This window comes from Notothenia rossii (assembly GCF_949606895.1).
Source record: "Notothenia rossii genome assembly, chromosome: 9".
Lineage (NCBI taxonomy): Eukaryota > Metazoa > Chordata > Actinopteri > Perciformes > Nototheniidae > Notothenia > Notothenia rossii.
In genome coordinates, this window is record NC_136907.1 from 67,579,073 (window position 1) to 67,600,201 (window position 21,129).

The 21,129-nt window shown below is 39.4% G+C and overlaps 2 protein-coding genes across 5 annotated transcripts in view; one reads left to right on the forward strand and one right to left on the reverse strand.

Moving 5' to 3' along the window:
* rock1 (Rho-associated, coiled-coil containing protein kinase 1) overlaps window positions 1–11,069 on the reverse strand; it is a 36,526-nt gene extending 25,457 nt beyond the window's left edge. The window contains exons 1-2 of one of the 3 annotated variants that reach the window (XM_079650196.1): window positions 10,170–11,064; window positions 400–481 (exon numbers count right to left, since the gene is read on the reverse strand). In XM_079650196.1, coding sequence (XP_079506322.1) covers window positions 400–481; window positions 10,170–10,262 — 175 coding nt within the window. In that variant the 5' untranslated portion in view covers window positions 10,263–11,064. Of the gene's footprint in view, window positions 1–399; window positions 482–10,169 lie in introns of all 3 variants that reach the window. The other 2 variants (XM_079650197.1, XM_079650198.1) reach the window with 2 other exon arrangements.
* A 1,846-nt stretch (window positions 11,070–12,915) lies between these two features.
* greb1l (GREB1 like retinoic acid receptor coactivator) overlaps window positions 12,916–21,129 on the forward strand; it is a 48,812-nt gene continuing 40,598 nt past the window's right edge. For both annotated transcript variants that reach the window (XM_079651869.1, XM_079651870.1), the window contains exon 1: window positions 12,916–13,062. The gene's annotated coding sequence lies outside the window, so the exon portion shown is untranslated. The remainder of the gene's footprint in view (window positions 13,063–21,129) is intronic.

Genomic DNA, 21,129 nt, shown 5'->3' on the forward strand with positions numbered 1-21,129 from the left:
AAAAAAAAGGTAAGCTAATAAACACAAAGTATAAACCTACATGCAAAGAAATTGGGCAGTTATAATAGATGTATTAGGGGACAATGTAGATTTACCATCCGTATTTGGATTGGTATTTTAGTTATGGGGTTCCCCAGTCTGAGGGCACTGTGAAACAGAGAAGCCATCAGGATAGACACCATGTGGGTCACCAGCCATTTATGAAAGCCCCTTTGTTGGGGACACTAAGCAGCAGACACCTATTGTGTCCAAGCCCACATGGAGGCGGTGACCCAATAACGGCGTTCTCCTCTGAGGCTTATACCCATATGCACCGCAGTCTTCCAACAAAAAATGGCTCAAGTGAAAGACATATAGAGAGAAGGACATAAGGGAAGAGGCATGATGTGAGCTACTTACATCTACTCAAAAAGTTGTCAATGCTCTTGTTTTTCCTCAGGGCAGGAAAGTCAAGGTCATACACCAGTGCGTCCAAGCCATCCTGTGGGAAGAGGAGAAAGGGTTAACAACCGGGCAAACAATGCTGCTGTGTCTACCACATCAGCGAAATCACACACACACACACACACACAACATGCAAAAAGCAAACACTGAGTCCTGTCAGGCCTCTGAAGAACGGCTTCTGCATAATGCAAGCAGTCGGCTTTCAGCCTGGATTACAATGATGTATTGTAAATAGCTGGATTTCAGTTTCTTAAGTGTTAGAAACCGATCTATTGAAGTGGCATTGGTCTATTAAATGTCGCCTGCAATGGACAGTACTAAAGTGTATTTAAATTCACTAAAGTATTATTGTAATGCTGGCAGAGAGAGTTTAAAATTCATGGTGTGCTTGTCAGGAATATCGAAAAAAGTGCTACTTCTAACAATGAATGGAATGGATAACTTAAGCACTCGCTATTGTTTTTATAGAAAGCTAACATTAACTGTAAAAGAGCCATTGCCCGAAGAACTAAAGGAACATGTCTGGTCTAATTACCGTCAGGGTTATGTTACTGAAAGTGTACATGAGCGCATATGCATTCTGAAAGGTTATGATGACTGGGGGCTTCTGCCAGCTGCTGAACAGAAATGTGTTTATGAGCCATACTGCTGAAAACCTTGAAGCCAAAGAGCAAACATGGACACTGTGAAAAACAATGTTTCACACACACAGCATGCAAAAATCGCTAACCAGAATACCACAATTCCTCAGGGATATAATAAACCAGCTTTCTCTGAGTTCCATGTACAACTCATATCAGAAATAGGTGCCTGCATACTGAGACACTCATGGCAAGGTAAACATACACATTGTATTTGCATAAGAAGCGGCAATATGTCCCACCCTGGTGACAAAGTATCTATGAAAATGTACTGAAGAAATGTAACTTAGGTACTTTTCGATGACTAGGGCAGCCGGGTGGTCCTCAACAAAGGTCATACAGATGAGGCAAACCGTGTGAAAGCACAATAGAGTGCTGCAACACCCACAGACCCTCGTTAGAAACCCTTTCATGACGTCGAGCTGCATAGTTCCTGTTAGTTGTAAGATAGGGGTTAAGAATGATGGTGTCTTTAAATCAAATTGAAAAGGACAGTGCACACATATCCATTTTAAATATGATGCGACAGCTACAATATTAGAGTTATTTCCAAGAGCTAAAACACACGAGACAGACCAGATTGTGTCTAGCTAGGCAGGAGAATAAATGCTGCTGGCAGGATTGAATCTAATCTTCCATAATCCAGAATGGCTGAAAGAAGACTGCCACTCGAGCACTTGAGCATGACATACTGTTATGCATTCCCTCTGACGGGTGTGAGCCAGATGTGGAAACTGAGCATCTTCTAACCCTTAGCTATGGGTCACCAAGCTTGCAGCTTTTTTCCTGAAAAAGGTTTGAGGTCAATATTACAGCTGGTCTGCCCATAGTATACAAAATAAACACCTTTATTTACTTGGCTACATTCTCCTCTGATCTCACTGTCATGGAAATAATCTTGTCATTCCTGTATAGTGAATGATGCTGGTGAAATATTCAAAGGATTTATTTTTGCTTCTCTGAGCAAAACAATGATGACACATGGTGAATCAGCAGCTCAGACAAGGCGAAGGAATCCTCTTAAGTAACCTGATTGGAGGTCAGGGCCATACCCCCCTCCCCTCTTTGAGACATAAAACAAGCAAGCGCCCTGCGGGATGGGTGGGAGCAGGGAAAGAGGCAAATGGGAGGTGAGGAATGGCTGGTGGGAAGAACAAAGGCAACGTAGACAGAATGTGGGAAATTAATGAGAGGGTAGGTTGTGATCAACACACATGGCTGAGCTGAGAGCCATCATCTGCTCAGAGAAAACATACAGTCGACTTTCAGCACGGCAAAATGTACACAAGGCTGGGAGGAAAAAAGGGGGCCTTGTTGGCCATACGGTATCCAGCCAGCCTGCACTGGGAAGAGAAGCTGAAGAACCGAGTCCTTCAGGACCCTAATCACAAGGCTCTGTGCTCCGCAATGCACGTTTGCATAACTTCCTGCCGCAGAGAACTCTGGACAGCCACAGTAACATTCCTTAACAGGACTGTACACGTCAGAGCGCTATTTTAGGTATGTGGCCAAACAAGTTCTGAACAAAAAGTGAAGGAAGGGAGGGAAAAAAAAAAATCCATCCCAAGTACAGAGTCACACAGTGAGCCTTATTTTTCAATCAGCACTAGTTCACTATGACGGAAAGGAGGAGGAAGGGGAGGGCTGGTGCAAGGGGGCCTGGCTAGCCCTATAGTAGAACAAATGAAGGAAAAAACAAAGAAATTCTGAAGACAGGCATGCTATGAGTCTTGAAACAACCGTGTGACAAATACCCAGGTTCAGTCAGTGAAACACTAGGAGGACACAAAAGAATCAAATTGCTTAATTGAACTAATTGGATCTTAGGAATAAACTATAAATTAGCTTTCTGAAGCAGTAAGAGTGTTTAGCACTGGGTGTGTGAGCAGCAACAGATCCAGGATTGAATCTCAGCATTTGCATCGCTGCTGTGGTGTCAGCTATGTTCATGGAAAGAGAGATACAGAGGTGTTTGGAGTGGGCCATATAGATTACATCCTAATATTAGATGTATGCATTTGTGTTCACGAAACAGTGATATGGTCAATGCTGTGGTAAAAGCAGGAAACCAGTTATGAATTAAGATATTCTAGCATATTTAAATACCTGAAACCTATGGAAAAATCTACTTTTTCGATAACGTAGTAATGCAAGACTGCCCACAATGGCCACCCGAGCTACAAAAGCACAACAATGATACAAAACTCTAACTGCAAAACAGCCATATTAGCCAACCCTCACATGCGTACTTGAATGCTTCACACATCAGCAATATATTATTGAAAAAAAGCCAGTGTGTAAATAAAAATCAGCATTTTGTTTAAAATCACTATCCAATATATAGTTATGAAACCAATCTAGCCACTGCTAACTGACTTATGAACATCCAAGCTGAGGAACAGAGACCAAACATCATCTGTCACTATCAGTCTTTAGCCGTCAGACCTCTCTGCCGCTGGGTGAGATGGAGCAGCCAGCAACACAGATATGGCTGAGTTTCAAAATCTGATTCCAGGATGTACTGAAAAATATGAGGTTCATGGTTCAGAATCGCTGACAAAGCTCTTTCTTAGCTAATAATTCAGAGTAATTTCCAGAGGTAACAGTTCCTAACATAAGCACTTATACTGCACTTATTGCGGCTGAAATTTCCAAGGGCGCTTAGGAGTCAGCTTTCCATGCAAACAGAAGGACAAATTGCATCAATGATAACATGTGCAAGACAAAATGGAAAAGAAAGAAAGTGCAGATATAAATATGAACACAGAAAGGGATCAAATATTACACATATGTGAATGTAGCCTCTAAAACACCCTCATTCACTGTGTGGTTAGGCCTGAATTCACCAGGCAAGAGCACAACCATTTTAAGAACATCGAAAAAAGTAAGCGAGAATTTTTTAATGTTAAAATAGAACATACACAATAATCATTCCTATTATAATCAGAGGGAAAAGCGTGCATTAAAAGCTACTCAAGTGTTGGTATAGTCCAAAGGCTAAGCTGTATTATGCGGTAATCTTTGCTGAGAAACCAAACTTGCAGGACTTATCTTGTTTCTGCTGATGCTGCTTCAGCCAGAGGGCGACACATCCTTGGGATTACTAAATAATAATATGAAATACCATCCCATCACGAAATGTGGTAATAATAAAAAAAGGTATTTTAAAATGCACACGCCAGTGGTTGGCATTACACATGGCAAATATGTATTTAAGCTTTAGGAGACGGATCCACACACACAAGCTCTTTTCCAGACATTAAAGTCTGAGTTAAAATTTCCATGGGAGACTCAGCCACATCATCCCTTTCTGCATGCCAGCACAAGGCATGCGGACTGGTCTAAGTCCAGACCTACTTCTCACTTCCTTTTCTGCCACCTCTTTAAGACAATATGCTTTCCACATGCGAGCAGTTGTGCAGACAGCCCTTCAGTTTACCAAGCAAATAAAAATGCATTTCCATTGAAGGCTGTGCCTAAAACACAAATGTGATCATACAAACCAATGGAGCCATTCACAACATCAAACACTACATTGCTTTGTCACTGCTTACTTTCAGATACAGGAAGAACTATAAGGGAATAGATATCTATCTGTTTGGGATTTGGTATCACTGAGATCCACTTGAGTAACAAGTTAACTAGGTTCATGCTCCAAACTCCTTTTGTACAGTCTTGCTTTACATAATATCTACTGACAGAAAATCCCACTTACCTAGAAAGACTGCATATCTAACAACTCTACTGGATAAATGGCAGTGACAGTGAACCCAGGGGTGGCAAAACCGGAGCATTCCATTTCCTTATGAGGTCCCAGTGAGCGAGAATCACTGTCACAAATGCTTTCATGTCAAAATATAATTGAGGTATTGCAACAGTGGAGAAGACTCTTCCGATGGATGAGCTTTGGATTCTCGAGCAAAACTCTGCTGTCCTGCTCTGCTCTGCTCTGCTCTGGATTTCTGACCTCGCCCCAATAAATAACCGTCTAATTAAACGTCGACTCAGCTCAATTTTTAACATCTTCACAGGACTTGGGTCGCACAGTCCTCCTCTGTAAGTGGGGCAAACTATCTGGGGCCCTTCAGATGAAAGTAGAGTAGTAGGCTGTAAAGTTCAATGGGTGAGTCAAAGGATAGAGCATTCCATTATTAAAAGACTGGATCATTTTAGTACGCACTCCTGCACATAACGAGTCAGTTGAGGGAATGCAGAGCTACAAATAGCTCAGCCAATTGTTGTTCCCTTAGCTGAAGAGCTGAGGAGAGCAGTTTACAACTGACAGCCCTGAACGCTTTCTGACAATAGGGATGGATCAAATGGTAACAATAACCGTAACCACACAATACATGTTTTTCAACTCAAGGATACGTAACTTATAATGAAAGGGGAGGAAAAATAGTACAGTTTTTATCAAATTAACTACAAATTACATATAGTTCAAATAGTTCCCGTCTGCATTGCATAAGTATTAAATCATTGCAGACATTGCAGTATCATTGCTTTAGCCGCCTCCAGGCAGAACGCTATGAAAATGATAGTAGGATTGAAAGAGTATAGTGAACATTTCGTCATTGTGATATTATGTAGCTCGCTATGAGCAGGGAACATAGAACAACAACAAATGTTGGTGTATTCGAGGAATGCTGTGAACTCCGTGAATCCAGTATGCGTTTCTAAATCAGTGTCTCCTGGAAGCTACAACATCATGACATCCGACAATAACAAGGCTGGGCATTAATATAACAATATATTATTATATACAGTGTTTCCCCTAGGTTTACTGCTTTGGGGGGGGACTATTGTTATTTATGAATGCATCAGTGTTTCTTAGGGTCAAAATCACTCACAATGAAAGTCAGTCGTTATCTGAGTTGAAAAATTAACATAAATTATATATATATATAAAAAGAACAAAAAGAAAAACACCTTGATTTTCAGGGGGGGGGGCGCAGGGCTCCGTTGGCGGGGCGCAGCGCAACAAACAAATCTAAAAGGATTCTTTGTTAAAGTGGTTACTGGTGTAACTAATGTAAAGTATAAGCAAATTGTATGACAAACCAGTATGTGCCATAACAATGATCTCATGTCATGCATTGCACCAGATTAAAAAGTTTCCGAAAAGTGAGTTGAGCAATTGGATCTTACAAAATCTCAGAGTTATATGTCAAGTAAAAGGCAAAAGGCTACCGTGGTACAAATGTCAAGTTGTGTTAATAATACAGACAATCATCTTGCTCAAAACTGTGCAGATCTGTCGCCAAGATGAGAAGCAACTAGAGCTGCTTTATCAGTGCTGACAACACCTTTCAGGTAAGGTTTGTACATTAAAAGGCAAAGGTCAGTAGAACAAGGGCAGGCACTCTATACACACACACAGCAAGACAAGGAGTGACTGTACTCCGGCTGATACTCAACTTGGGCCATAGCAGATTGACTATGCAAGGCAATTAGGGAGCGTGCCAGTAAAATGGTTCTACAAATCATTCTCATGACTCAAAAGTAGGCAGTTGTGACTGAAAAATGACCCCGTCTGTACAGAGGACCTTCGTGGAAACAATCTGTAGACCCTGTGTTTGCTATAGCTTCTTTTTGAATCCTTAAACTCTAAGAATTGGGCGGAATCCCTAGAAAGGAAAGACATGCCAATTTTAGACTGGGCTAGATTGGAGGTGAAATAAATAAATCAGATAAAACAAGTAACGCTTTACATTAACAAGTTTTACTTTATATATTTTTTTGCCAAACAGCACCATTAACTAGTTGACAAATGCACAAATAAGGAATTTCTTCAAATTAATAAATATATATTGTAGTTGGACTTTTTGAGTTGGAAATAATGGCAGACATTAACCTGCAAAAAGGAAACCTGATATAGGTCTATCCTTAATTGAATGTTCCTCTTTAAATGTGCCTCTAGGGAACAACACTTGAACATTTGAATTAGCACAAAGCTTAATTTGCCCTTTTGTATTAATGACACACCACATGTACAACAGTGTAGTGTTATTGATTTAACTGTTTCAGCCTATTCAACTGTCACATTGTAAATCACTTATACATGAGAGCATCCACACAAGCATGTACATGCCGCATTCACACTTTCAATCACTGTCTACAATTCTGGTTTACTAGCCTCACAGTTTCCTGTAATTAGACTACTCTTATTACAGATATTGAGTCTAGCTAAAAGAGGAATCAAGACACAGAGAAGCCATAGCACCCCAAGTAATAGTTAGAACAATAACAAATGCCTTTATCTTTTTCAAACAAAAGCCGAGCCTACAAGATATAAGTTTAAAAAAAATCAACAAATAGCAAGTATTCTAATTTACAAAGTAATGACTCACTCTACTAGGGAACCACCAAGCGGAAAGCAACTAACAACTAACTAAGGCGAACACGTTTAATCCAGAGATATCATTTGATACAATTGATGAAACATATCAGTGTTTCCCCTGCCATTGTCACCAACGGAGCCCCGCCAACGGAGCCCCGCGCCCCCCCTGAAATTCAAGGTGTTTAAAAGTGTTTTATAAAAAAAAGTATATATATATACACATAGCACCAAATTGCAACTAATCTATATCTACTGTCACTTTTCACATTGAACATGTGCTCTTTTATTAAATAAACTAAATGCTTTCATTTTAAGTTGGGAGTTTAGTGTTTTTCACCCTAAGAAACACTGATGCATTAATCAATAACAATAATCCACAGCTCCTCTCTCTGCTCCAGAGGATTTAAAAAAAAGATATCCCAATGCCACCCGTCCCCGTCGCTCAAACAGCACCCCCCCAAAGCAGTAAACCTAAGGGAAACACTGCATATTGATTGTTTCCAACATAAACCATAAATATAGACAATGATAGGACCCTTAATGTCAGTGAGCGTTCACATCACAATGTCAGGAATTCTGTCTGTTCAGATAGGCTCTTAAAAGTCCTGCATAGAGCACGATAATCGGGGAGGGGGCAGCCCCTTCAGATAAGGTGCTCTTCTCTCCAAGCAGGATTTATTTAGGGGGTGAAGATAAGGGCTGCAGGGTTGGAATACTATGCTCAATGGGCCGGCCAAGAGCTGAGTGGTAAGGTGCAGGCCAAATGTCAGCATCACACAACACAGACCAGGCCTCCATCGGAAAACGGTTAGGCCCAACAGTGCTATACTTCAGACAGAAAGCAATGCCAGCTAAGGACCCAGGTTCAACAACATGGCCAGTAAAAGGCTTGCATTGTGTATTCTGATGGAACCTATTACTCATAGCTAAGCATGTCGGCTGCTTTATGAGTTAAATGTCCTGATTCACGGGCCTTTAGAAACATGAGTCTTCAGTCCACATAATTTTGGTTTATGGGTAGAACGAAGAGCCCACACCCTGCTACCTCAGAGCTGCCTGCCTGGGCTCAACTCTCTCCAGACGTGCAGAATGGCTTTGGGACACACAGGGAACTCCAGGCCAGTCAAAGACAAGAGGTTATTTGATTAGCATGGAATTTTATTAAGCTGTGGGTGGAGTTGCATTGGTGGCAGAGAGAGCCTCAGCAAAAGGCCTCCATTCATTGATCAGGCAAGATTGCAGAAAAGGGAAAAAAGAGGAACAACACCCTTGTGTGTGTGGCTGCCAGCAGGAACAGTCCCCACAGCTCTTTGCCATTAAAAATGCAGAACGTGTGCACTTTTTTAGGTGTGTTTAATTACCTTTTTCTGCAACAGGATGGGAGGTCACAGAGACTCAGAAAGTTTTCTTTTCAAAAGACAGCTATCCAGAGCAGCCTGTACACAAACACTTCATGTTGGCCGTCTGGGTGGTGTTTTAGGACAAGCCCCCTTTCCGAAACAGACTGCTTCCCCAATATTCCTTTGCTTGTCAGACCACAGGCTAATACATCCAATGAAGATCCAGGAATCATTAATCAAATAGTATGACCTAATGTGAACAACACCTGAATGAGTTACAACGAAACTACTACCTGACTAAGTTACAGTAAAACTACTGTACACGCAGATTAAGAAGTACCAGTCACTCTTTGTTTATTCAGTGAACCCTTGGCTAAAACTGTCATACTTCTGGAGAAATTCAAACCGAAATGTGCAATCTAGTTACCAATATGAATGTCTGTTTCCTCACACTAAACATACGAGTGCAACTGCTCCCATGAGAGCAACAATTCTTGTGAAAACACTCCACTGTCACCCAAGCTGAAAGGACCCTGATATCAACAAACACTTGACTCAACAACGTCCCCCTTGGCATCCACTCCATGGTGAGTCAGTTGCTGGGATTGCCTCTTGTAACACAAACCTATGAAGGTGTTGCTTTGGGGTTTAGCACGTGGCAGCAAACGCCTTCTTTCTTCAGACAGAAGAGACACTTCATGAGTTGTCAAGTGTAGACAGGAAGAAGCCAGTGACCTCCAGCAGGTGAACTGATGCAGCTGGAGGTCTGCAGGTTACAACATGCTGCTGGCAGCCCTATCACTTTAAATTAAGCTTAGATAAGTATTTCTACAGAAACAGCACCTGACCACCTACTTCCTAGTGATCTAAAAAAGCAAAATAGTGCCACCACATAGCCTAATCAGATTGTAGTGGGTGAAGGAGACGAATAGTTGATTAGATCTAATAACATGACTTGTTTGACCTGGCCAGTGTTCTGTATCGTTGAGAACAATAACACGGTTCCCATATGTCAGTCTTGTTCTGTCACCTCACCTTTGATTTCTGATTAGTTATTAGAGCTAGTTTGTCAATTACTGACAGTACATCAACTTTTAACATAAACCCTAATGCAAGTATCTACCACGTTATTGTTTTTTTCCTGCAAGTTTATGACTGAAGTATTAAACTACTCATTATTTTCTAATTGCAAATCTTTAATATAAACACGAACACACAGGTGTTTGATCGTGATTGAGTGTGTGAGTAAAACTGGCCTGTCAGTGGCAATATCAGCACATTCCTACAGTGACAATTGAGAAGACTTGTTGGTCTCGGAAAGAATTTCTGCTCCAAGGAGTAGACTGACCCCGAATGGTTGACTCGCTAGCCGCCTAGCCAGCAGCTAGCAAGCTACAAACTTACCAGAAGACAATCCGTGTTTACTTCTGACTTTGGGTCCTTCAACATGGCATCGATTTTTTCAAATCGAGCCGCCATGCTTTCCCCAGCAGACATGTTTGCTGTTAAACTCAGCCCCGATGTTGGTTTGTGAACAAAAACAGCTCACTGGCGAGGCAGAAGGCTGGCTAGCTAGCTTTAGCAGCAGCCAGCGGTAGCTAGCTAGCCAAATGTTCCTTTCTTCGGGTGAACTTTACACGGCACTTCAAAGAAAATACATCGTTCTCCTGCAGCTTTCACAGACGATGAAACGTTTAAGATTGCGTTGAATGTACAAAAGCCACATTTTCAGAGTCGAAAGATGTTTTCCTTGCAAACAACTTCAGTGGCAAAAGATAAAGTCGGCGACAGATTAGTCAGCCTCCGCAGGATGCCACTGAGGATAAGGGCTTAAAATGTTGGTGCATCCAAACAAAAGGCAATTAAAAGTTAAATGTAATGTATTTTTGAAAAGCACAGTTTGCGGATATGTTAGTCCAGACTCGTTCCCATATTTTGCCCGGTCCTTGCAGAAAACGACAATAGATTCTGACAGCTCAAAAGTAGAAGTGGTGGGAAAAAAACTTCTGCTTCTTCAACATTTCGATCAGTTTAAACACGGAGTCGTTACAACGTTTAACGGCAGTGCTTCCGCGGCATCCCGTGCACTGTCACTGACTGTCGACTGTTTCCCGTCCACATAGATACATCTCTCAGGTCGAAGGCATAAAAATGGGCTTAAGATATGTGTTAGTTTTCGGAAAAAAACAGCAGACGATGCCCGATTTTCTCCCACAGCCTGACCAACATGTCCGCCTTCCTGTTCAAACACCCCGGAGAAGCAACTTCAAAATGTCAAGCACTGCGCATGCGCCCTGACGAAGTGCATTCAAAGAGTTCACAGACTGATGGCAACATGTTGCTGTTCACAATGTTACACTCTGTGGGCTAACCGTGAGCATCTCATGAGAACCCAGGGGAGAAGAACTATTTATTTAGTATTAGTGTTCAAATGTTTGCCTTCTTCCTTTAAAATGTTTGGTTTTTCTAAAAGCTTTTTTGTACTTCACAATTTCGAAACGTTTTTTATGCAGACCATTTTTGATTTGCCTTTCAGTGAAAGTAAGTATCATGTAGCCTACCCTTAGTTATGATGGGTCATATTTATATTGTTTGGTTTTGTATGCCCTTTTCAAATATATTATATCCTTAAGGTATACAGAAAGGTGAATGGATATTTCTGCAAGGGTCATTGTCAATAGGAAGCAGAGTTACACTAACTTACTAAAGTAGGCTACTGTACTTAAGTCAATTTTTAAGATACGTATACTTTACTTGAGTATTTCCATTAAAATGCTACATTGTACTTCTACTCCGCCATAATTCAGAGGTAAATTGTGTAATTTTCCTTCACTACATTTATTTTAATATATGTAGTTACTTTGCAGATTTGGATTAATGGTGTGACATTTAATCAACACTTAAATAAGACTTTAGTTATAGTCATTATATTATAGTCACATGCCCTATCTATTTGTTTGATGCAAAAGCTTCACTTTTTATAAGAAATAGTGGCTAGATAATAACTGTGTACCTACCTTTTAATTGAATCATTTAATTATTTTATGAATCAATCACCGTAAGCGTCCACCTATATCAAATTAAATAGCAAGCAAGTTATACAAAGCTATTTTAAAAACAAATCCCCTTTCTTCTTTACGTTGCAATCAGCCTCCTCCAGCGTTCATTTGGCATGTGAGCCAACAGAGGGCGGTGGTGTTCAACTTTAACATGACAAAAGACTTTTGTTCAGAAACTTAAGACCCATGATTTTAACATTGTCAAAAAAAAAACATGAAGCGTGCTCCTTAAAATAAATATTATTTTTATTTATACCAGTAAATAAAAAAAATTGTGAAGATGTTTTTTTGTTAAATCTACGCAATATGAAGCTCTTTATATCAATGTATATGTTCTGTATGTCTGCCACCTGAGGGAGATGTTTTCACCTTAAATAGACTGATAAATACGGCACAACGGTTTCTTTATGAATTGTGTCCAACATTTTAGACATTTCCTTCATAATAACTGTTTTCCACAGCATGCATGTGTGTAAGTATCTATCATTCAATGAATTATTCAATCATATTTTGGATGTTTGATTTGTTTTGTCTATCAGTTTATTGTGTAATGTTCTACTTCCTTATAATTGATTTATTGTTGCTGTATATGCATGTCATTGTGTGTATTGCAATAAAACAAAAGTTTATTAGAGAGCAACGTCTGCCTCTGTTTACTCCACCTTCTTCAACATATTCATACTTAGATTCAAAGGTTTTATTGGCATAATGCACATTGGCTATAGTGTAGTTATGTCAATGACAAGTCTTTGTCCCAGGCTCCTTCAACAATGTAACATAATAAAGGACATCAAACAATAAACAATAATGCAATAAGAAAACAGAATATAAATAAAACACTGCAAGAGAATTTTGCCAGTGACCAATATGCAAGTAATGTATAAGAAGTAACCTCTATACATGTAAACTATGGGCTTTAAACAGAATATGACATTTCAAAGAAAAACATTTTTGACGTATTAGTTATTTGTCTGACTAATCCTTTGTGTTTTTTTCCTCCTTTAGCAGAAACAAGCTGATGCGAACTTCTCCTCATGAACCAAACGGTGCGTACAGTAGCTCCGTGACGTCACTCGGCGGCTCCCTCTCGGTGTGCAGATCAGCTGTGGGAGCAGAGCGACGGCAGCAGCATAGCAGTGAGGTGGCGGTGCTCAACCAGCCACGGACCAACATTTAAACCACACACCCGACTCTACGTGGACATGACCGTGTAACACCGACTCTGCGTGCGGATAAAGGTAGGCATGCACGCAGTGGTTTTTCCGTAACTCCACTCTTGCTTAAAACGCATGTCATAAGGCAGCATGCTAGTGATCATAAAAAGGATCAGGCTGGGATCGCTCTCCGGAGGGTGGTCGCCTGTTATTAGGTCGGTCAACAGGGCTGGAACAGCTGCTTGAAGTTAGTGTTATATTAACATTGTATTAAAGCTAAGCAGGATGTTTTTTTTGCCTAAATTAACGAAAGGAAATAAGATATCATCACATCCTAAGCAAAGTCGGTCAGTAAAGCCTGTTTGTATGCCAGGCATACTGCATGAATATATTTTTGATCTGTTGAACCTGTTGATTATTTGCTCCATTTTGTTTTCATAATTTAAGAGCATTGCCTAATGTTTTGGCTGTCAGGACTCGCCCCCAAATGTGTAGATCTCAGTTTAATGAGGTGTATCTTGCAGTGTGATATGAGTGTCAGTTAACTTTTGGCAAACCTGTAGCTGAAAATAAGTTAATTGAAACCTTACTTAAATCAACAGTCAACAAATGGTCTAATTTGTATTTAAAGTAGTGTTAATCTATCTATTTTTGCCTTAAATGCTGATTTTACTATTGTAGTGGTGAGAAAGGATGAGACGAGAGGCAGATCAGATCTTAGTTTTATTAGTGTCAAATATGGTACAACAGGGCAATAATACCAAAAGCCCCCATTATACAAATATCACACACATTATATGCTTTTCCCCACCCACCTGGCATACGTAATTTACTACTATAAGTCACATGAGATGCCAAGTTGTATCATAACAGCATCCAAATGAACATAACCAACTCTCCTAACCCCCTATTCTTCCTGATGTTTAGGGTCTTAGTTTGAAACCGTTCCCAGCATTGGAACAGGTCCTAATAACATACATTTTCTCTGTAACGGGTCTAATCTTTGTTCCTTCAAAATCTCATGTCACGCTTATCTGTTCTTATTGGCAACGGGAATACATTTATATAGAATTCTTATTTAATCTTGGAAAATGTCACTACTGATTCATCGTTAACAGTCATTGTAAGTGGATCCAGGTCACACATTCAAATGTTTGTCTGTTGAATACTTTTACAGTTGCCTAAGGCTCACTGTTGTAACAGGCTTCAGCAGCTGAGATAAAGTCATATCAGATAACCAGGACCCAGAGATGTTTTTTGGTGGTTCGTCATTGTAATTACAGGCAAACCACTCGGTCTTTACCAAATCTAATCTGCCATTCCTCATGTTTCATGTCCCAAAGGTTGCATTCCTCCAATCTCCACTACCCCCTTCTTCCCTTTGCAAATTACATGCACAATACAGGATGCTGCAAACTACAGCAGGGTTCATTTAATTAGATTGCAGAGAAACTGTAATGTCAAATAAGCGACTGAACAGCAACCGTTTAGAATTTGAATATCCAACAATTTTATTCTAGGTGAAGAAATTCAATTTGTTTAGTTTAAAGATTCAAGATTCAAGGCTTTATTGCCATTTGTACATTAGCTACAGTGTAGATATGTCAATGATAGACTTAGGTCACAGGCTCCTCCAAAAGTGCAACATATATATAGGACATAGAACAAATAAAACAGATAAAATTGTGCAATTAAATACGAATAAAATAGAATAGAAATACTTCAAGAAGAGTATACAAATAAATGGAATATGATATATTTGTAAAATGCAAACAGATGAATGTTTATGGATGTTCTTTCCAAGGTTCAGGTGTTTAACAGTCTTATGGCCTGTGGGATGAAACTGTCCCTGAGTCTGGTGGTTTTAGTCCTGGTTAAAACATCTTAATCCGTGATCAGAACTACTTCTAAAAGCCTGATTTTTGCCATTATTTGCCCATTTGTTATTCCAGACTCTCCTGCAACATGCATCCTCTGAACATCTACTTGAAACATGCTTTAGGTCAGACAGGAAGTACAGTGTTATCTGAGTGTACAAGGGTTGAGAATACGCTGGGTGGCCGTCTCGCCCCGAGCACGCGCAGCCCTGTCAGAGAGGAGAGGGCTGCAGGGGTCAGGGGGCTCTGAGCGCTGACCATCTGGCCCTCAGGGGGTTGGTTTCCTCCCCGGCTGCCTTTGTTCTCCGGGAACAATTGGGAGTTAATCTGGGAGGAGATAAGTAAGGCCTTGTGACACCACTCCTGCGTCCGACAGGTTTCTCTCTTTAGCCTTGAAGGAGACATCTCCTTCCTAAGTTGCTTTGTGAAGGCCTTGGGCTGGGGAGGTTAGGTGCTGGACAGCTTTTTTGGGTGATTTCGGCAGAATATCTTTCAAACACGAGTGGTAAATTGACTCTGAGTAAAGGCATTTAATTGTGATATATGTTTTTAACTGAAATATTTAACTGAAATTGGTATGACCCTTATATTGAAAATTACAAACTTCAACAGTATGTCATTTATGAGAAGTAAACACCTGTAGGTTCTGTCCTTGTTTGACTTTCAGGAATTATAATCAACCAAAATGAGATATGCTTAACTTAAAATTATTTATTCCACATTCAACCTTAAAAGATGCCCTCTTTAAACCTTATTTTTGGATCTTTTAAGCCTGCTGTTCAGGCGAATAGGTTTTCTAAAAATACTAAATGTCTTTTCTTAAATGAAAAATCTCGACCAAGCTTGCGATGGACGACTACTTCATATCTTTTAGGCAATCGTCACCTGGTCAACCAATTATTTATTTTGCCTCATTATTCTCTCGCTATACTTTTGAGCACACCTCTTTTGCTTTTAATGTCTCGTGTTTTCTCAGATGGGCCTCAGTCTTTTCTCAAATGTTCTGTGGTAAATATAGAAGATGTATGTTCATTTGAAACTGATTTGTAATTAATGTGTTATCTTCTTATCCCTTTCTGTTGTGACAAATAAGTGTGTCATAGATCACTTAGGGTTGTGTTTGTTGGCATAACAAAAAGGTGTACAAAACCATTGATTGCCAATCCAGATTCCAGTCAGTAATAAAGAGGTTTCAGTTTCTGCTGAGGCTCTGTTCAGAGACGTACAATGTTAAATATTGATCAATGATGAAACATCGTTCAAACGAAACACCCTCACGGATCATTCGCAATATCAATTAAGATCACAAAAACACCAGTGGGACTGGTCAGCAGGCAGATGCTCCTCTTGATCCTCTGTACAGATGGTACAAGGGACTTAATCACGACCAGGGAGATCAGGGCTATTGTTTCACACTTTTTGTGCACAATGCAACAGGACTTAGACAACAGGTGGTCCGCTAAAGCCCCTTCATTCATCAGAACTACTGACGCAGAGGACAGGAACAAATTTCACTTGGAGAGACAATTGTGTCATTAAAACAAAAAGATCTGAAAGTACATAATACAACAAAAGAAAAAGGAACAGTGCTACCAAACTTTGAATGTACTTGAATTATCAAAGCTATTAATTATGTTGAACAGTTTTATGTGAGTGTAACATTATTGAATGTCTTTATTTTAGTTATTGTTGCATTAGTGTCTAAGCAGCAGCTTAATGTTGAAGCTGCTGGAGGTGAAGCTAATTATATCTGCTTAATATAGTTTGGTGTATAATCCATATAAATGCCTCATGTTTTATACATCATATATTAGGTTTATAAAATATTAAATAGTGAAGTAACTAGTATGTGTTGCTGTAAATATAGTGGAGTACAACATACCTTATTTAAATTCATTTCAAGTATAAGAAAGCATCCCATTAAAATACTCAAGTAAAGTCATACCTTAAAACTGAATTTCAGTACTACGTTAAATTCACTCTAAAATATAAGTATAAATGTTTTCCTATAAATGTTTGTTTGCAATCTATCCATATTGCTTTAGTAAAATGGTGTCAGATGTAAGTTGAAATCATTAAGTGAAGTCCTGCTGCTACTCAGAAGCTGAATAGAATAGATGGAATTAGCTAATGTTCATAGTGAGCTCACGTAACTTTGTAAATCAGATATCAGATGAACTGTTAAATGGCTGTTTTCATTGAGAATCAAAAGAACATCTTGTGCTGCGCAGAGCCAAATGTGTTCCGCATGGATGCTAGCTAGTAAACCGGTGCTTTTATTGAGGGTCATGAATGCCAGGAACACTGTGTTCACTGTAATGTTTCAGTTAAGTATTTGCATGTACAGAACTTTGGCTCGACCAAAAAATCGTTTAAAAATGTGCTATATAAATAAAACCTGATTTGATTTGATTTGAAGTAAAGCAGAGAGAAATATTCACAAAAAAGTAGAACAGAGAGACATTTTCACATTGGTGGTGTCATGTTTTTTTTTGTGTGGTTAAAGCTCTATTATTTAAAAGAATTTATTCAAATAGTTTGCTGAAATTGCATGTGTTTCGTGAACCACTCATCCAACCAAAATCAGAATAACAAATTTATTAAATGTTGTAGCTTTCTGCTATTCTGTTGAAATGGTTTCCATGGAAAAAAATACAGAATAGTTTCTTAGAATGTGGTCGTTTTCTTCTGTATTGGACTTTGAAGTGATCAAACAATTATTTTGATAAATGCAGCATGAAAGAGGGGGGGGCGGGGGGGTGGAGTACAGATAAGGTCTGCAGAGGAGCTGAGGGAGAGAGATGGGAGAAGAGGTTGAAACAGATGTGGGGGTGATGAAGAGCGAAGCAAGGCAGCTGGATGGATGTCAGATACAGAGCAGCATTTTTTAATTTAAACTTTACACGTGTGGCTTACCAGTTTTATAAACGGACACACGGTGAGGGTAGAGTGTGCCCTGGGTGGTTGACAATGCAACACAAAGTATGTTCTTTAAGAAAGTGCATGACACAGTCGACAATTGGATCATTAAAGCCAATCTCACAAAGGCCCCTCCCCCTGCCAGAAAGGAGATGTCAAAGGTCTCCGACCTCTTCCATTTATGTGCATTGATCCCTCTGGTGGGGGTGGGGTTTGCTCCTCAAAGCCCTCCAACATCAGCTGTTATATCTTAGTTTCACCTGCAGGAAGCAGAACCATTAATGTATTGTATTTTTTTCACTGGAAAGCGACAAGAGAAATATACAGACTGAATTCACTTGATTTATTTAAGTGCATTATGGTTTAGATCTAATAATTGATCAATTCAATCTTTCAAGTATTTATTATCAAAAAGGTTCTAGCTTCTCAAATGTGAATATATATATATAGTGTTTTCTAGAGTGTTCTGTGATAGTGAAGTTTATATTTTTGAGGCTAATAAATTTGACTTGCAAGTCATCTTGGGCTCTCGGAAAATTGGGCAATTTTCTTTGAACTATTTTCGATATTTTATAGACTCAATTATTAATTGAGGCAACTAATAAAATACATTTGGGCAGGCCTTTTGTTCCACAACCCAGCGCACAAAGTCAATTGAGCAGCTACTCACAGCTGGGAAAACAAAGGTCACAGTGCATACTCATTAGTATATTGAACTGGGGAACAGCTTTGTGGATAAGGAAAACTAGGTAAAGTCCATTTGTGTAATACACTTAATACATTTCAATACAAATAGCAAAGTCTAAAAGTAAAACACACTATAATAATGAGATATAACTTTGTATAACAAATATTTCACTTAAAGTAACAAATCCCCACTAATCAACTTTATAGCTGGTGGAGGCACATTACTGTAACTGATCTATTAAGGACTCATTAAATGTAGCTTAATTCTAAAATAAACACTTCATCTCTAAATGTCTGACCGTGAATTTGTGCTGTTTGTTGCGGGTCAACTTCACGCCTGTGTGTTTATAGCCTACTCATGAGTGAAGAGGAAAGGGAGAGATAGTGAGAATGAAATTTCTCTTAGCTTAAAAAATGCCTTTCTTTCTAACACCCTTTGGATGTGGCATTTAGTGATGGATGAGAGGAACGTATAGCGCCAGGAAGGTAGGACATGAAATGTGTAGGAGTGAAGCCAAAAAGACTGACCTGAACATCCTGCTCTTTGTTGCAAAGGACGGAGGCTTTCGATGATTGTGTGTGTCTGTGTGTGTCTGTGTGTGTCTGTGTCTGTGTGTGTGTGTGTGTGTGTGTGTGTGTGTGTGTGTGTGTGTGTGCGTGTGTGTGTGTGTGTGTGTGTGTGTGTGTGTGTGTGTGTGTGTGTGTGTGTGTGTGTGTGTGTGTGTGTGTGTGTGTGTGTGCGTGTGCGTGTGTGTGTGTGTGTGTGTGTGTGTGTGTGTGTGTGTGTGTGTGTGTGTGTGTGTGTGTGTGTGTGTGTGTGTGTGTGTGTGTGTGTGTGTGTGTGTGTGTGTGTGTGTGTGTTTATATGTATGCATGAATGGAACATGACCCCTGTAGATGCTACTTCCTGTTTTCCTGTTAGTTATCTCTGATTCTGACATGCATGGCGGCTTCTTATCTGGCACTGCTGACTAACTGAAGGACTGCTTGTTTATTTACCCGCTAGCCCTCGTTCTATTTAATATTTAACATTGCTTAATCCGATTTATACAACTACTTCATGGCACTGTTCCAAGGTATTTGTATAGAGCCGTATACAGTAAATAGAACAGAGTTAAATAAGGCATTGAGCTCAGATTGTGTACCTATGGGTCTCTTTTTGACTGTACTTTTAGATTAAGACTAATTAAGATGGCGCCGTGGATGGCTGCCTCTGTGTTGTGGTGCGCTCTGTTTTGTCTTGTTTTGTGTGCTAATTCAGTGTTAACACTAACACTGTGCTCTTTCACCAGAGAAGAGCTCTTAAACATCAGAGGAACATCTCCAGCGGATTTGATTCCCACTTTCAAAAAATTGTAAATCCTGGCACATTTCCTCTTCACACTACCTCTCCTAAATCAGCACAGTTCTCTACTTTGAATATAGTATACAGCATATTTCATATTTTAGTAGATTTAACTGTACTGTATATTTTATTCCCTCTTATGCCAGTTTATTTATATTTTGAGATGTTTATATTTTAGAATTGTTTATTTCTAATTAAGTGCAATGCCTTGTTTTTGTATGCTGCTGCAACAGAAACATTTCCCAATTTGGGATCAATAAAGTACATCTTATTTTATCAGTTTATCACATTCTGAGATTAAAATTGAAATATCTCTCCGAGAGACATGAATGAAACTTATCTGAATGCACCCTAGAGTCTTTGGTTGGTAAGCACGTTAAAGCAAAGTCAAGGTGTTGCTATAAGGCTAGAGTATGTTTGTGCCTGTGTGAGATGGCATGTCCAGTTGACGGAGAATTTCAGTGTTCTGTTCCTTTAGTTGACGTTTTTTTAGCCGGAAATCAAATAAGGAGCATTACCCCTAAACCTGAGTAGTCGCATCTAGCATCCCAATACATCAGGGTTGTTGCATGAAGTAGGGCTGCTCAATTAATCGTATTTTAATCGCAATTACGATTATGGCTTGCAACGATTACGAAAACATTGAAAATGAAATAAACCGATTATTTTTGTATTATTATTATTACTTTATTATTTATTTTTTTCAAATACATTTTTTTTTATTGGTTTTTCAGTTGAAATATACTTAAAGTTCATGGTAATCAACTTTTAAAACATTCTGTTCACATTTTTTTTCTCCAATACATTGATGTTTTTAAAGTAAATGGATAATCGTTTTTAATAATCGTGATACCAATTATTGACCCAAATAATCGAGATTATGATTTTTGCCATAATCGAGCAGCCCTAGCATGAATGAATATCTTGTGTCTGCTGTGTTCTTACCTTTTTTTTTTTTTTGATAAGTCTATCGGATTTTTGTGGGCTCAATTACATCAATGTAAGCCTGCGAAGAGCAAAGTGTGCATGCGACTCTATGAAGAGCTCTTTGTAATAATATAACTTCATTCTCTCCATTGAAAGCTGGAAAGCATCCAGCCGAGAATCCCTTCTCACACAGTAATGTTATGGAACAGTGTGTTCTCACAGAGTGTACCGAGTAAACCCCCCCCCCCCTCCCTTGCACAGATGCCAACCTCAGTTGAACAGTACCTGCGGCCAGAAATGACTTCTCGCCGCTTACATGTCCTTTTGACAGAGTACAGTGTGTACTGTGCTTAGAAGTACAATTATTTGATGGAACATTAATGTTTTCTAAGGTTT